This window comes from Trichosurus vulpecula, chromosome 2 (assembly GCF_011100635.1).
Source record: "Trichosurus vulpecula isolate mTriVul1 chromosome 2, mTriVul1.pri, whole genome shotgun sequence".
NCBI lineage: Eukaryota > Metazoa > Chordata > Mammalia > Diprotodontia > Phalangeridae > Trichosurus > Trichosurus vulpecula.
In genome coordinates, this window is record NC_050574.1 from 174,092,393 (window position 1) to 174,108,821 (window position 16,429).

The 16,429-nt window shown below is 40.1% G+C and overlaps 1 protein-coding gene across 5 annotated transcripts in view; it reads left to right on the forward strand.

Annotated features, from left to right (window-relative positions):
• NTM (neurotrimin) overlaps positions 1–16,193 on the forward strand; it is a 1,301,011-nt gene extending 1,284,818 nt beyond the window's left edge. The window contains exons 7-10 of one of the 5 annotated variants that reach the window (XM_036745225.1): positions 280–315; positions 5,737–5,769; positions 14,521–14,622; positions 14,849–16,193. In XM_036745225.1, the coding sequence (XP_036601120.1) occupies positions 280–315; positions 5,737–5,769; positions 14,521–14,621 (170 nt within the window). In that variant the 3' untranslated portion in view covers position 14,622; positions 14,849–16,193. Of the gene's footprint in view, positions 1–279; positions 316–5,736; positions 5,770–14,520 lie in introns of all 5 variants that reach the window. The other 4 variants (XM_036745224.1, XM_036745226.1, XM_036745227.1 and 1 more) reach the window with 4 other exon arrangements.
• The last annotated feature ends 236 nt before the right edge of the window (positions 16,194–16,429 follow it).

The following is a 16,429-nucleotide window of genomic DNA, read 5'->3' on the forward strand; positions in this document are numbered from 1 at the left end:
CCATCTGCATTAATGGGGAGTGGGATGTGGCACTCTCAACAGGAATGAATGCCAAGTTCCAACTTTGTATAATATGTTCACTGTTTCTTGTGCTGCATTATGTTCATTTTTCACATCCTTGCTGTCTCCCCTTGCCTCATACCATGCCATTCCTTTTTTTTTAATTCAACGTGTTTGTGAGGCAGTATACAAACTATATATAATCAATATATAGGTACTGTATATAAATATATATTGTGTTTTCATTTTTCTCTTCCATCTTTCCCTCACCTGGTTTAGAAATTAATGAGCCTACAAGCTCAGCTTTGTTCCAAGGTCAGTATTGCTCTTGCTCTATGTTGTCCGCTTCCCTCCTGTCCCTCCTCCCTAAGCTCCCACTCCCCCACCCTGCCATAGCCTGGGATCCCCATATTTGAGATTGCATGGAGGATGATGGAAGGTCATCAGAGGGATTTACAGGGAGCTTGGTGGGAATCCCAGGAAAGCTCCATTGCCAGGCTTATTTATTTGTTTGTTTGTTTGTTTGTTTATTGCTTGGTGCCAGCACAGCCACAGGAAGGGGAACAGGAAAAGGAAGAAATAGCCTTCTCTTCTCAGGTCCAAAAGAAAAAAATGAACCTGAGGGAAAAAGGAGGAATAAGTGTGAAACAGTAGGAGATAGTGAGGCATTTGACAGTTCTCAAATAGAGAACTAAGCAATTGCTGGACAGGAGACTGCAGACAGCATCTCACCAGCAGGGTCAGAAACACAGTCTATATGGAAGAGTCAAAAAATTCCGCAAGGGCTCCTGACCTCAGACAAATACATCGGCCTCAGTGGTTTGTTCACGCCCAGGTCCTCCAAGGGAAGGCTAGGGGAAAAAAAAATCATTACTCAATTGAATTCTAAAAAAAAAATACCCACCTCCCAATCAATAAGATACAGGCATTGTGGTTTGTCTGTATTCCCCTTCTCTCAAGATGTCAGCTGAGAGGTAAGGTTCCCCTCCTCCTGAGGTTTTAAGGGGTATATTAACTCATTTTATCATCTCCTTTCCCCCCTCCTTTTCTTTCCACTTTCCTTGCATGACTCTTGCATCTCTCTCCCCCTCCTCTCTGTCATTTAAGTCCTGCTTGATCTTTTGCTTGGCCCCATAAACTCTGATGGTAGGTGACCATTAACCTCAACTACACACTGGATCTACAATGAACACAGAGAGAGAATATGCTGTGATGAGAAGACTATGAGGAGTGTGTGTACGTGTGTATGTGTGTTTGTGCGCATGCATGTTAAATTCTTTGTTCAAGGCTATGGCACTGATGGCAAAGACCATGAAGAAAGACTCTTTAGAAGGGAACGAGGTAGAGACAATCTGGTCTCCTTTATCCAGCCTTCTCATTCACTCACCCTTTTGTCTTGGTGAGGAAACAAAATAAAACAAAATTTCAAACAACAACAACAAAAACCCCAGCATCCCAAGTGACTTACAGGCCAGAGGGATCGAGGAAAAAAAAGAGAGGAATCAGAGGAAGAAACCAGACAGAGGAAAAAGTGTGATAGAAAGACAGGGAAATTGAGGTCGATCTTAGTATATATTGCAGTCATGTGTAGACTGGTGCACAGATAGAAAGATGAAATAGAAAAAGAAAAGATGAAAGAGAAAATTTATGACAAAGAGGCTTTCAGGGGGCAAAGATTATATATGGAATTAGGTTGTTGTTTGTCCTTCATTCTCGAAGAGGACCATGACATCAGGACGATGATGCCGTGACTTGAAAATGATTTGGATTTAAGTGAGAGGGCTGTGCAAAATCATGAGCTTACTTTCTCCTCTGGAGCCATCTGGGTCCAAGATATAGATCAAGATGACTGGAGATGGCCCAGAAGAGAATTTGGAGAAGTTTGAAGAGATGAACCATCCAAGCAGATAGATACTGCTAGTTTTGCTCCAGTAGAAGTTTGGGTTTGCCCAAGGTAAATAAGTTAATTCTGAACACATGGCTCACTCCCTAAACTCAGTATCTGGAAGTTTTGAAAGCTCCTTTAAAGTCCATGGTTTCCAGAAAGATAGTATTCCGATTCTGTGTGGCCTCAGCCACACTGAAGGAGTATTTTCTGCCAAAGCTGTCTCAAAATAAAACATTATATAGTGAATCCTGGACTGGGGTGGGAGGACCTTGCTTCTGTTCTTGATCCTATCACTAAATTATTAAGTGGGTGAATGAGGGTAAATCATTTAACTTGGCCTCAGTTTCCTTGTCTGTATAAATGAGGGAAATGGATAAGCTAAATTTCAGTATCTCTTTCAGCTCCAAAGTTCTATTATCTTTTAAATATTCTCTTCCCCTTTCCACCTCCAAAACCCTTCCTGTGAATGGGGGAATGGGTAATAGTAAGAATCAGGTGGTGGGGCTCTAGAAACAAGACTGAAAGAAGGTTGACAAGAACTCCCATTTCTATTAGCATTTGCAAGTTTACAAAGGGCTTTTTACATGACAACTCCATGAGATAGGTAGCGCACGTACTATTTGCCACATTTTACAGATGAGTAAAATTGGATTTCAGAGAGGTTAAAGTGACTTATTCATGATCACAACACTTGTTCCTAAGCAGCAGAACCTGGATGTGAATCCAAATCTTCCAATACTCTTCCCGCTTTAGCAAGGTTGACTTTTATCTGTTTTGTTACTTGGATTTTCTTCTGGGCCATGGGGCTCCTTGTAGAGAGGGATAAAAACATACAGTATTTTAAGGCTCACCAAAAAAAAAAAAACAAACCAAACCAAACCTTTTGTATCCATTTTCTGGTTTGATTCTTTCAACAACCTTGTGGGATAAATACTATAGGCATTATTATCCTCACTTAAAAATGAGAAAACTAAGGTACAGGAATGTTTAAGTGGTTTGCTCATACGTACACAACTAGGAAATGAGGTATTTTTATAAGCACTTAGCACAGTGCCTGGCACATAGTAGGTACATAATAATTTCTTTCCTTTCCTTTCTATCTTGCAGCCAGGTCTACCTGTCTACAAGTCCAACACTCTGTCTAACACATCCCATTTTCAACCAGCTTTCTATGTTCTAGAATTTGACTTATTTAGTGCAGTTATATCTATTGGTTATTTTTGGTAGGCTTGAAGTATACTAGAGAATCGTGGTTCTCTTCAAGGATACCTTCAAATTATGCTCATCTAATTTGTGAAGTATGACATAGATTTATTGAATATGGATCAGAGAGGCTCCCAGAAGGCATAGCTTTGTATGTGAAACTCCAGGTGGTTTTTACAGCTCAATGCCCTAGTGAACTAGGATATTCTTGACAAGAGTATTCAACTCCTCAGCTTCTCATTCTTCATTGTCCCTTACACAAACACAACAGATTGTGAGCCACACACTCACATTGGTATTCGATGGTACAAGATTTCTTGAGCATTATGTAAGAAATTCTGAAGTAGGGCCATTTACCACTCAGCTCCTCCAGCAGGTAAGTTTTCTGGGGTCCTCAGTATTCATTCACCATCACATTGCCCTTTGTCCCTTTTCTCCAAGGCATTAAGTCAGCTTTGATGATATCAACAGGCAGGGAAAGGTCTCCTGATTAATGTCTGTGAGTCTTGTGGTGACCATCAAACCAATTTATTAGAGAATCTGGAACCAAAGTAAACTCTGTATGTCTCATGGACACAATTACAGCAGGGAGTTATTATCAGTGCCTCCCCATGGAGGAATGAGGAGAGTTAATTGGATCCAGCACTCTAGCAGTTAGCATTTCTTTGGCACATGTGTTAACATTACACAAGTTGGTTCTTTTCCTGGAGGTTTGGATATCTTGACATGAAGCAAAACTTTGGGGCTTTTCATTTCTACAGCCATCCTTGAGCTAAACTATAAACTGGACTTGACCTTCCAGGATTAGAAAGAGAAGTAGAAAAAGATCCCTCTGTGAAAGCATGACAGCCATCCAGTTCAGCAGTATTCTAGAGAAGAGTTTTATTTTGGGATTTCGTGTGTGTGTGTGTGTGTGTGTGTGTGTGTGTGTGTGTGTGTGTGTGTTTGCCTGTGTCTTCCTCCTAACCCCCAGCTTGGCTTCATCCTGTAGTTAATGAGAAGGCTGCAATTATAATTCATTCACATTCTTGGCAACAGAATGCATGTTTGAACTGCCAGCCTCAAGTCTCCTTAGTAGCCAAAATGCCATTCATAGGCTTTGCAGATGACCAGAACTGGCTCAGTGGCCTCCAGAGATCCTCACATTTCTGGAGCCCTAGGCATTCCAGTGTAACTTGGGTTTATATTATGTAGTTTTGGGTAACCATCATTTCTCATTCCTCTTTGCTGAGACCTCAAGCAAAAGAAATAGACTTAACTATAGCATGAAGAGGTTAAGTTAGATATAAGGAAGAATTTTCTGGCAACAGTTTTTTTTTTTTCTGAAGAAAACTCTTTTTTAGCAGATGGAGCTATAATACTGTTACTTAAACTAGCCCAAGTACAATTAGAGGGAAAGTCAGAGACAAAAATAATTAATGTTTTCCCCAGTCTCAGTAGACACTAAAGAATTTTACCTTTCTCTCAAGTGATCTCTCAAACTAGAGCTTTTAGGCCAAAAAAACCCTGAATAAGAAGAAGCCAAATTTCTTGTAAGTCTTCTCCCCAATTCACTCTTCTTCTTGAGTCTGGAATACAGTGTTAACCTTGTTTTTGTTTTACTTTGTTTTGTTTTTGTTTTAAATGCTTTCTTACATTGAGAGCTAGAAAGGTCCTTAAAGGCCAAAAAATCCAAATCCCTCATTTTTTCAGATGAGGAATGAAAGCACAGAAAGGCTGACTTGCCCTGGGTCACAAAGCTTGTGAGCCTGAGGCAGAATTCAAACCCAAGTTTTTCTGCCTCAGAATCCAACACTTACTCCTTTATGCCACCTACCTGCTTCAAAATAGGTACATTTCTGGTACTTCCTATGGATTCAGTCACTATTACACTGGAAGTAAGCAGAGGGAAGATTCTCTGCTAATTATTAATGTCACATTTCCAACATGATCAAAAAAAAAGAAACTCTTCTTCCTCACCATACATTCACTCCCCTCTGCCCACATACTCCAAAAATCCCTATTTACCCTGTGTCTTAGGGATTAGGCTTGGGAGATTTGTTTCTATAAACTTCTAGTTCTCCCCTCTACATTAACAGCTTCAAGAGCATAGGGTTACAAGTGTACTGTGAAAGGGCATCTTTAGGCCAGCAGGTAGTCCTGCAGGTACTGACCCCACTGAAGCCATTGGTTATACAACCACCCTGGCTCTCCTAACACATTAGCTCGGGATTAAAAGGTTCTTCACAGCCTAACCAATAGCCTTTGCATCTCCAAAGCATTCCTTCTGCATATTCCCAGTAACAACTCACTATCTCCCACTAATATTCTTCATTAAAAGAAGAGAATCTCACATGTTAGGTACCTATCATTAGCACACTACAAAGAGATGCCATAGGATAAGACCTATATCCGCAGTAGTCTAATATGAAAGAAAGCTCTTTCATCTAACATCATTTCTCCATTCCCCCAAACATCTGGCTACTCCCAAGAAACCTGAGGAGAGTGTGCAAAAGAGCTATATTGTTAATCATTCATTACCTATACATTTGAGACAAGATAAAAAGAAGACTGATCTGACTTAGGAAAGCTTTTCCCCAAAGGACTTGTCTGAGGACAAAATGATCTCTTTCTACCATAACAGTGGATTGTTTTTAATTTTTTAGAAGAGAAAACTACAACCATGACACCTTGGAAAGGTTAGTATGCTTCTTTCTTAGGCAGCCATTGCCTCGGGAGAAGGGGTTATGGAAAATCTCTTCAACTATCTCCAGCCTCTTCTCTGCACAACTTCCTTTCTTCTGCTCTGTGCCTGAGCTAATCCTAGAAGCCAGTCTGGTAGAAACACTTCCTGGAACCTATACTTTCTATGCACTCACAGAGACTAATCCTTCTGCAGACTTCTGAATTCTTTGTTACTCAGAAATGCCTGCAGTCTTTCCCCAGCTCCGTGACTGGCCTTGGCTTTCTCACAGAAATCTAACTGCTTTTGCCACACTAATGTCATCCTGTATTGCCAGAGCGCCATCCTATCTGATCTATACACAAGATCTCCCTCTTTTCTTAATCCTGAGTGCTTTGGAGCAAACCTCTCAAACTTGCCTTTGCATGCTGCTTCTCAGTGATTCCCTTTCATTTTTCCTCTTTCTTTTCACATCTAAGGATGGTGGGGGGTGGGGAGGGTGGCATTGGAATGGGGATAAAAAAGAGGGAGTTTCTTATGTGAGTCACTTGGCTAAAACACATCTTTTTTAAGGTCCTCATAATTGCCAGATGTTCCTGTTGGCTACTGATGCTCATAATCATTGTAAAGAATTCTGACTGCTCTGGTAATGAAAATCTGTGGGCTACTACACTTAACATAATATTAGCAATACTAAGAGTCATGCTGGACAGGAGGCACAGTTGGATGAAAAATCACAGCCTCTTGCTACTGGGCATATCAAATGCTCATCAGCTGCATCCAGCAGAAGATATGTGAGGCTCTAGAACCATAATATTTCTGAGCAAGGTTTGACTCCTTGGATAATAGGCCTTGGGAAAATGCCATACATTATGCAAGTCAGGCAAGGAAGAATTTAGGTGAGTCATGTTCTCACAGTACAAAAATACTAAGTAGTTTCAAGGCTACTATTGCTCCCCTCTTGTTTTTGTCCCTACCCCCAACACCTTGTTTCTGAAAATATGAGAAAGCCTCAAAAGTCACTTGGCACATGCCAGTTTGCCTTCTGGAAAGATACTACCTTTTGGCAACTGGCTTTATGTTGAACACCATGTGTATGGAGCACTTGGGTTGGTGCAAAGTCAGTCTCCTGGGATTGCCCTACATCTGGAAGGGCAGTAGCTCCTAGATGAATACCCAAGGAGAGAAGTAAAGAGGGAGGAGTATCCATTTTTTTGTCAAGGATATCTTAACTTTATCATCTCAAAAAGGTTTGAGCTGATATTCCAGCTACCATTAGAGACTGCTCCAGCTTCAGAGATTCATAGAACTCTGGCAATTCCTTTTCATGGAACTATCTAAGGTACCAGCCAGGTGTACTTGAAATTTGGCTTCCTTGTCTTATATTGATTATTTTCAAAGACAAATTTGATGGTGCTAACTCCAGTCATTAATTTTGATAATGGTCACGGAAATAAAGGGTAGAACAGTCTGCCAACCTCTTTGTATTTTTTTATCTTATTTTCTGAACACCCAAATATCCGTCATCATCTGGTGTACTTGTTCTTGCTTGTCCAATGAAGTGTGTGCTCTGTGCCTGATAGAGAATAATGTGATAGTATGCAAAATATGTTGGAAATGACCTCAAGAAAATATATGGAATGACTTCACCTGGACCAAGAAAAGTCTATCACAGACTCGGAATCTTAGAGTTGCAAAAGATCCAATGTCCATCTGAAAATGAATTCTTTTTATAACACTCCTAACTAGAAAGCATCCTGTCTCTGTTTGAAGGATGGCCAGTGATGGAAAACTCAGTGACTAAAGAAACAGTTCCTTCCTTCTTTGAGACAACTCTAACTCTTAGGAAGTTTTCTTTATGTAGAGATGATCTCTGCCTCTCTGCTACTTCCTCCCATTATTCCTGATCTTTTTCTTTGGGACCAAATAGAATGAATCTAATTTCTCTTTCGTATGATGATTCTTCAGATACTTGAAAGACAATGACCATCTCCACCCCAACCTGATCATCTGTTCCAGATCTTCTGTTCTGTTCTAGACTTTAATCATGACCCTTCTACATCTTTTTCTCTTTCCTTGTTGCTTAATGCATTTCTTCAGCTATAGATAAATGAAAAAGGTTGGATTAGGGGCGAGTGTGTTGATGGCCCAGGTTAAATGTAGTTCAGGGAAACTGGTGTAGAAATGAAAATTTTTTAAGGGAATTTGGAGAAAGTTATTATTTTTTACAACACCGAATTTTTCCCCTTTATGACAGTTTTTTTTAACACAACAGGTCAAGATTCTTTCCTACAGACTCTGTGGCACATTTCAGTGGGGAGTGGAGCCATAAGGAGCATTGATAGACATAATAATGAAAGAGAACATAGAAGGGAAACAGCAGCCCAGAGTGCACACCTGGCAACCCCACACTGGGCCATTGTATGCCTTTGGTGGGGGGCATTTGCCAGCCTAAGAACTGACTCCCACAATGTTAGACTCCCTGGCCTGAAAACATAGTTTTCAGCCCTTCTTTACATGATAACCAAGCTGCCCCCTCCTGTGTTGTACAAACAGCTGGGGGATTTCCCCAAAGAGGATGTCATCAGGCTAGCCAATCCTCCATGAGGAGCAAAGGAGCAAGAGGAAGAGGCAGGATTCGGAGCACTGGGAGTTACCATATGTTCTCTTCTCATCTGATAGATTCTCTCATGCCCATCCACTGTTGTAAGGGCTGTCACTGCCAAGGGCCAAGAGGCATAATCTTCGCCTCAGCTGAATGTGTGCATAAGTGCATGCATGTGTCTGCATGTATGTTTGTGTGTGAGAAAGAGACAGAGAAAGATACAAAAAGAAAGGTATTGTTGGCAGAAGCTCATCCCTACCAATGGCATGACTTCCAAATATATGTTTGTAGGAATTTCATTGTTATTTTGAAGGATTTTATTTGTTTTGTTTTTCTTTTTGGTCTATGAGGTGATAGGTGTGGTGAACTATTAGAGAGGAAACTCCTTTTACCAATGTCACTCAGCAACTCAATCCATTAAGCCATTCTGCTCTGTGGGGCATATTTAAAACCTGACTTGTCCAATGTACATGGAATCATGGTAGACTTGATCAATAGCTTTTGTCAGAAGCAGACATAGAATCCATCCTCCCATATATTGTGTTCATATGGATTCTGAAATGGTTCTCAGCCTCAAGCCTGGGCAAGGATCATAGGGGTGAATCCAAAGACATTCATGGTGTCATTTATCTAGGAAAAACAAACCAATCCTCATGGTCCCTAAAGAGTGGATTTTCCATAGGATGCATAAATACCTAGTATGTGGAATCAGAGCCTATTAGTTCCAAAAGAGAGACAGAGGTCATCATCCAATGTGTGCCTGAGGAGGAGGAATCTCTTCCACAGCAATCCCTGACATGTGGGCATACAGCTTCCAACTGGAGATCTTAGGTTATAGGGAGCTCTCTAGTCCTCTTAAGGAAGTCCATTTCTCTTTTAGACAGTTCTATTAGGAAATTGTTTTCTCTCTTATATTGACTTTAGACCTTCATTATTCCTAGTTCTATATACATACTCCGGCAAACAAAACAAGTTTATTCCCTCTTGCACATGACAATCTTTAAAATACTTGAAGACAGTTATCATGCACTCTCTTTTCTAGTCTCCTCTTTTCTAGACTAAACATTGACAGTTTTTTTCAGCTGAGTTACAAGTGACATGGTTAATAGTCTTCTCACCATCCTGTTGTCCTCTTCTGGATACAATCCAGCTTGTCAGTATCTTTCTTAAAATATAATGTGTAGAACAGAGCACAATCTCTCTCAGAATACAATAGCACTATCACCTCCCTTGTTACAGACACTATGCTTCTATTAATGAAGACACCAATCAAATTAGATTTTGACTGCCATGTCACGTAGTTGTCTCGTGCTAAATTTACAATTTTAAATAAAACTCCCAGATTTATTTTTGTGAACTGTTGTATAGAAATTTTGTCTCTACCATGTGCAGTTATTTTTAAAAATCTAACAGTAAGATATTACATTTATCCATACCAAATTTCATGTTAGTAGATTTGATCTATTGAATGGCGTCCAGATATTTTAGCATCATGGCTCTGCCATTCAGTAGATTAGTTATTTCTCCAACTTTTTGTCATACACAAATTTCATAGGTATGTCAGATAAATCTTTATCCTAGTCACTGACAAGAAGAAGGCCATGGAAATACTCTACTAGATATCTTTCTAAGTTACATTAAACACCACTATTTGGTGCTAGACTTTCAACTATTTTAGAATTCTCCTAACTGTAATATATACATATACATACATATATATATACAGACAGACAGATATACACACACACATATATATATATATATATACATACACACATACATATATATATGTATGCATGTATGTGTATTTATCTTGCCGAGAAAGCTACACTGAGAGATTTTGTCAAATATGGTCCTGAAACTTAGATATGATGATGATGATGATGATGATGATGATACCAGTGCCCTGATCTGTAGTTCAGTCATTTCAGTCATGTCTGACTCTTTGTGTCCCCATTTGGGGTTTTCCTGGAAAAGACGCAAGAGTGGTTTGCCATTTCCTTCTCTAGCTAATTTTACAGATGAGGAAACTGAGGCAAACAAGGGGCAAGTGAATTGCCATGGGTCACACCCAGGTAGTGAGTGCCTGAGGCCAGATTTGAACTCAGGTCTTTCTGACTCCAGGCCTGGTGCTTTATCTGTTGCATGGCCTAGCTGTCCCATGCCCTGATCTACCAGTCTAATGACTGTTAGAAAACACACTTATTCTGATACAGCCTGCTTTTGAAGAACACATGCTGTCTCCTATTGATCACTGCTTCCCTTTCTGAGTGTTCAGAAGCCAAGCCTTCAATACATTCTAAAATTTTGCTAGGAATTTTTTAGGCTTACCAGTTAAGAATATGAAGAATTCTTTCTCTCTCTCTCTCTCTCTCTCTCTCTCTCTCTCTCTCTCTCTCTCTCTCTCTCTCTCTCTCTCTCTCTCTCTCTCTCTCCCCAGCCTTTCCTCCTTTTGAAAATCAGCACATTTTCCCATCATCTGGTGATTGGAACACTTTTTAAAAAACATTTTCTCATCTAATATGAACCTCAATTCCCTGTTAAAACACTTTTTTGCAATACTTTCTGATCAGAAGATTACTCTTTAGTAAAGAACAAAGAAACAAAGTTAAGAATGGGACAGTTGTACCTTCTCTCTATTGTATATCATCATCATCCCATCCACTACAAGCAGGGGTCATATCTGAGAAATTCACATATAGAAGGGAGCCTAAATGCTATATAGCCCTATCTCTAACTGTCCAAGAATTTCCTCTATATCCCTGCAAAGTTAGATACCTTCTTTTTTTCCCTTTTACCTCCACCTGAGTTTACCAAAATAACAACAACAACAACAACAATAAAAACAACCCTTTTTGTTTGTTGTTTAGCATTTATTTTAAGTCTTAGCTCATTCTAGGCTTTAGCCATTCCTAAAAAATACAAAACAATGATATTCTTTTGAATTCTTCATCCATTGGCTTCCTTACCTTCCATACGTTGTAAATGTCTTTTTAAAAATATAAAGCTCTTTAGATAGCTTCTACTTTCCTTCTTCATTTGAATCATTTGCGTCACTGGGATTGTATTCTCGAAGGAATACCATCCATCTTGAGCCAACATGTTTTTGCAGAATTTTAGGTCCTAAGGTATTAGTTGTCCTTTCCCTGAATTCTTCAAAATCTATTCTCTGCAAAGGATGTGTCCCAATGTTCCAATTCTAAAATGACTTGGTCAACTTTTTCTCAAGATTTCCATCACCTGTACATCAGCAGATAGTTCTTGTTTGTAGGAATTACATCTTAAGTAGTACTTCTTGCTCTACCTGTTTGTGAATAAAATTATTGATAACTCAAAAATGTATCATTGGTTCTGCTTTTATCAGAACAAGAACTGTAGTTTATGTCCAGATAGTTGAAGTCTTTCCTCAATCTCATTAGACTGGTTTCCTAAACATGAAAAACTCAGAAAACTTCACTTCAGGGTCTAATTTCCAGGCATTCTTTTCTGAGTGTGTAAAGTGGACCTTATTTTGGTGGAATAGAGTTGCCTCAGAGCTACAATGGATATGTGCTACACTTTACAAAAATCTGATATATGATAATCCAAACTCACTCTACAAAGATGCAGGAAGATGTACACAGTTAAGTTGTAGAAGTTCTGAAGGATGCATGGCAGGACTTCTTAAAATAGAAGCCCCTGGGTCACTCAAGCATTAAGAGCCACTACCAATTGAGGATTAATCAAAATTGATGATCATTACATCGCCAAAACTACAACATAAGTAAATTGGGGTTTGATCTCTGGGCAATGTTTCCAGAAAATATCTGAGGCCATGTAGCACAGGAGATAGAAGGCTGGCCTTAGTGTTAGGAAGACCTTGCTTCAAGTCCTGCTCCTGATACATAAAAGTTGAGTGCTCGTAGGCAAGTCGCTGAACAGTACACCTCAATAATTCTTTGAGATGATACACTACAGAAAAGTTATTCATCTCTTTTTTTTTTGGAGTCTTTCCAAAGTGGTACTTCCCCACAGCACTGAAACCATAGGTCCACACAAAATTAGTTGCCTGCTGGGGGGGCAATATGCCTCTATACCTATAGGGACTTTGTGAAAAATGCTTCATGCTGTCCTTTCTGCAGAATGGAGAACCAAAGAAGGTGCCAGAGGGTGAGGCAGATGTGTTGTGATGGAAAGAATGGATTTCTATTAGACTGTAAGATTGTAGTAAGCTCCGTGAGGACAGGGGTGGTCTTTTGCCTCTTTTTGTGAACTCAGCACTTAGCACAGTGTTTGGCACCATCGTAGGGACTTAACAAATATATGCTGACTGATCAATTGATTGGTTTGTGGTCAGTTCAACCACTTAATAGCAAAGTCAATCTGGGTAAATCACTTAACCACACTGGGCCCTAATATTTTCATCTGTAAAATGAGAATAATGATTTTTTTCTTTACTACCTATCATACATTGATAGTGTGATTATCAAATGGGATATTATTATATGTTGATTTCAACAGGAAGAGTCTCTAATTGCTAAGTCCTTGGTTCCTGGACTATCCCAAATAAGACTCTGGAGTAGTGCAAGGCTGGTATTCTTTGTTGGGTATGGAGTTTCCTCAAAAGATTGAAGGTTTGCTATAAGGAGTAAGGTTGAAAGTGAAATCAGATTGACAGAGCCGCTGGTCCACAGCTTGAAAAATCTCCACACTTAGTCACTCAGATATGCAGCTTGGTCCTAGTCTGGCTAACGCTGACCAAGGTACATGTCCCAGATGCTTATAACAGTAGGGCTCTCATCTTGTACACTCCTTTAGTATCTTACCTGATCACTAGCTTGGTCTTTGGTCCTTACTTTTGGGAGATTGAGTTTATTCTGGTATAATAGGGAGCACTGCAGAAGTCCCTGTCTAAACAGGTTACCCTGGTTCACTGAGTAACAAATTATTTGAGTAACTAACTAGACTCTCAGATCGATATAGATGTATGGGAGTCCCATACGTTCATGAGCGTCCTTGGTATAACAGGTGAAGTAGTTGGCAAGTTTATGTTTCTGAGTGGCTGGGATATGTGTGTGTGTGTGTGTGTGTGTGTGTGTGTGTGTGTGTGTGTGTATGTGTGTGAAGGAGACAGGTGGAAGAAAGGATCAGGTGACCGTAAGGTCTACATTGTCAGTCCCTTTCCCTCCCTCACTTGACACTCTCTCCATGGGGAATCTGTGGGGTCGAAGCCATGTTTTCATCTTAGGAACTTAAAGTAGGAACTTGGTCCTCTCCAGTGCTGAACCTAAATTATAGTAGCAGCTTTTTTGTTCCTTGTTCCAAGTACATCTTGGGTGGTTATTTCAATGTAAAGCAAGAGTCTTGACTGTTCTGCTGACTTGGGCGCATTTATTCTCTATATGGGTTAGCCCCTGCCTTCCTGTCAGCATTGCTTTCTCCAGATGGAGAAGCAGCCAAATGTTCCTGGTGGAGCCCTGTGGCCTGGTCTGTGTAAAGGTGATTGACAGTGTGCTCTCAGAGCAGACTGTGGCAGCAGCAACAGCAGGAAGACAGATTGGCTTTTCAACAGGTCTTTCTCTAGACAACAGGTTGGACAGCTGGATGGTTAAGTGAACATTTAAGATGGTCTGAGTTCTCAGAAATGAGAGTAGGGATGGGGCCATGTTTGGGCTCTGATGTTTATCATTAATTGTTCCAGAATGTTCTGAAACATAGGTTTAAAGTAATCTAGTTCCTTTTTTACTGGAGACACCATACTAAGACTTTGGGAGCTACAACATTCTTATACTAATTTCCCTAAACCCCACACCTTTAGCTTTCAGAGACAGCATTTCTCAGGAGCAATGCAAGTTAGCACAACCAAATTTGACATGGCTTCCTCATCTGGAAATTGGGGTTTGGGGGAAGACTAGGTGATCTTTAAGGTTCTTCTCAGGTCTAATCCCTAAAACCTAAGAATTGCTATTCAAATTCAGGCCAGCCCTTACAACCCACATAATAGTGGGACTTATCGGAAGCTTGTCTCAGAACCTGTGTTAGAGCAATAGGGGTCACAGGTCATTTGGGGGTGCTGATGTTCAAGTATGAGCTTGAACTCATGAACTCAGATGTGGGTTTGTGATGGCATTTCCTTCTCAGTTTAAATTAAGGTTCTAAAAACATTCTCTGTTTTTCCCACAGCTCCTGGCGCAGTCAGCGAAGTGAACAATGGGACGTCAAGGAGAGCTGGTTGCATTTGGCTCTTACCCCTTCTTATCTTGCATCTGTTGCTTAAATTTTGATGTGAGTGTCACTTCCCCACTGGGGAGCAGCCTCCACCACCTGCAACCACCAACTCAACAGCAGCAAAAAGAGCATACAAGTTTTTTTTTCTTTTAAGAATTAAATGAAATTAAGATAAACCAAGCCTAATGTGATAAAAAAAAATCTAAGGGAAAGGGCAACTGGGCATGGGGAGGGAAGGAAATTGCCTTGGAGATATTTAGGCACAACTGCTTCTTTTCTTTAGCCCCAAATTATGAGTGCATACCTGGCTTTGGACCCACCTGCACGCTGCATTGTGTGGCCTCTTTGTTTCCATGGTGGGCAAAGGGTCAGCTGCTCTTCCCATTCTGATGTCCCCCATCCACCACAGAAGACTTCTGAGTTGGCTGTCCTAAACTCTACTGGTAGATCCAGATGTGCAGACCCAGATGTTCCTATGGAGGACCTCTTCACAGACATTATGTGTGATGAAAAAGCAAAAGAAAAAAATCTGCAAAACAACCCATTGACAACAATGATCCCGCAAAACACAACAAGAAATATATTGTTACATGTTTTTCATTTTACTACATGGACATCATGGATAATAAGGGATTCTGATTCATTATTAATTTTATTAATTATATTTTCTGATATGAACCTAGAACTGTTAGTGCAAAAACAAAAGAAAACTTTACAAAAACATGCAAAAAGAGGTGAAAGAGAAAGTATGTTTATTAAACATTAAAGATAAATAGTGTTCTTAACTAGGTTTACAAGTGGTGGAGCATAGCACCGGGCATTAGCCGACTGGTGAGGATTCTGCACATCCACCAAAAAGTGATTTAACCAACATCTCTACCAGCGCTACAGATTTCTCATCCTTACTTCGGCGTTTAACGCGTACAGTAACTATGCTATCTACAAACTGTGTAGAAATGGAAAGAGTGATCTCCATTGTATGATGATTTTGTCAGCTATGCTTCTTTTAATGATACATACATATATATGCATATATATTACACATGTATATGCATATATATTCACACACATTTTTGTTATTAGAGTACTAGTCATTTTCTTTCTCTGCAGGGTCCTTTCTCAGACATTACTGCATGCTGTATATGGCGTTAGCTGTGTGTTGGTCTTCTAAGAGATGATAGAGTTTACTGGTAATTGTGTAATCAATTCCTGCCTTTTTTATTTTCTTGGGTTATTTACATGTCGGAGACATTTATAGAAAGTCAAAAAAAAGCAAACAAATGAAAAAGAAAACTAACCAGATGCAGCATCTCTTTCTGGGTATGGATCTGTGAGGTGAAAGCCATCACAGGTGGCATGCTTCCTATTACCCCCTAGTGTACTGACAAGAACCAACTGATGGGACAAAAACAGAGAGATAGAGAAAGAAAAAAAGTAACCACTTGCTTTAGCCCTGTGTGGGAATGAATCTGTTACACCCTTGTGGCCACTGGAGAATTTAAACTCTCTTGGTTCATTTAATTTAATTTTTATTTCCCTTTTTTTGTGGATGAAATGGAAGAAAATGACATTTTTAGGTCACCTTTTTCTGGGAGCTTGGAAAGCAGAGAGGCCTCTGGGAGGGGTCCTGGATGTGATAAGGGAAGGTGGGATTCGGGGCTGGGGGAGGGAGGGGGTTGTCTCTGACTTGACATTAAAAAGTGTTCCATGTCCCTCTTCAGCTTGGTGTGGTACCTCTTTCTAAAGCTGGGGGAGGGAGTCTTAGAGGGTGAAATAGTTTTTAAGCTGGGCAAGGGAAGGGAGTGGTGTGGATGCTTGCTTATCTAGCATCCTCCTAGGTGGGCTTAAAAAGCTTTGGCATGAG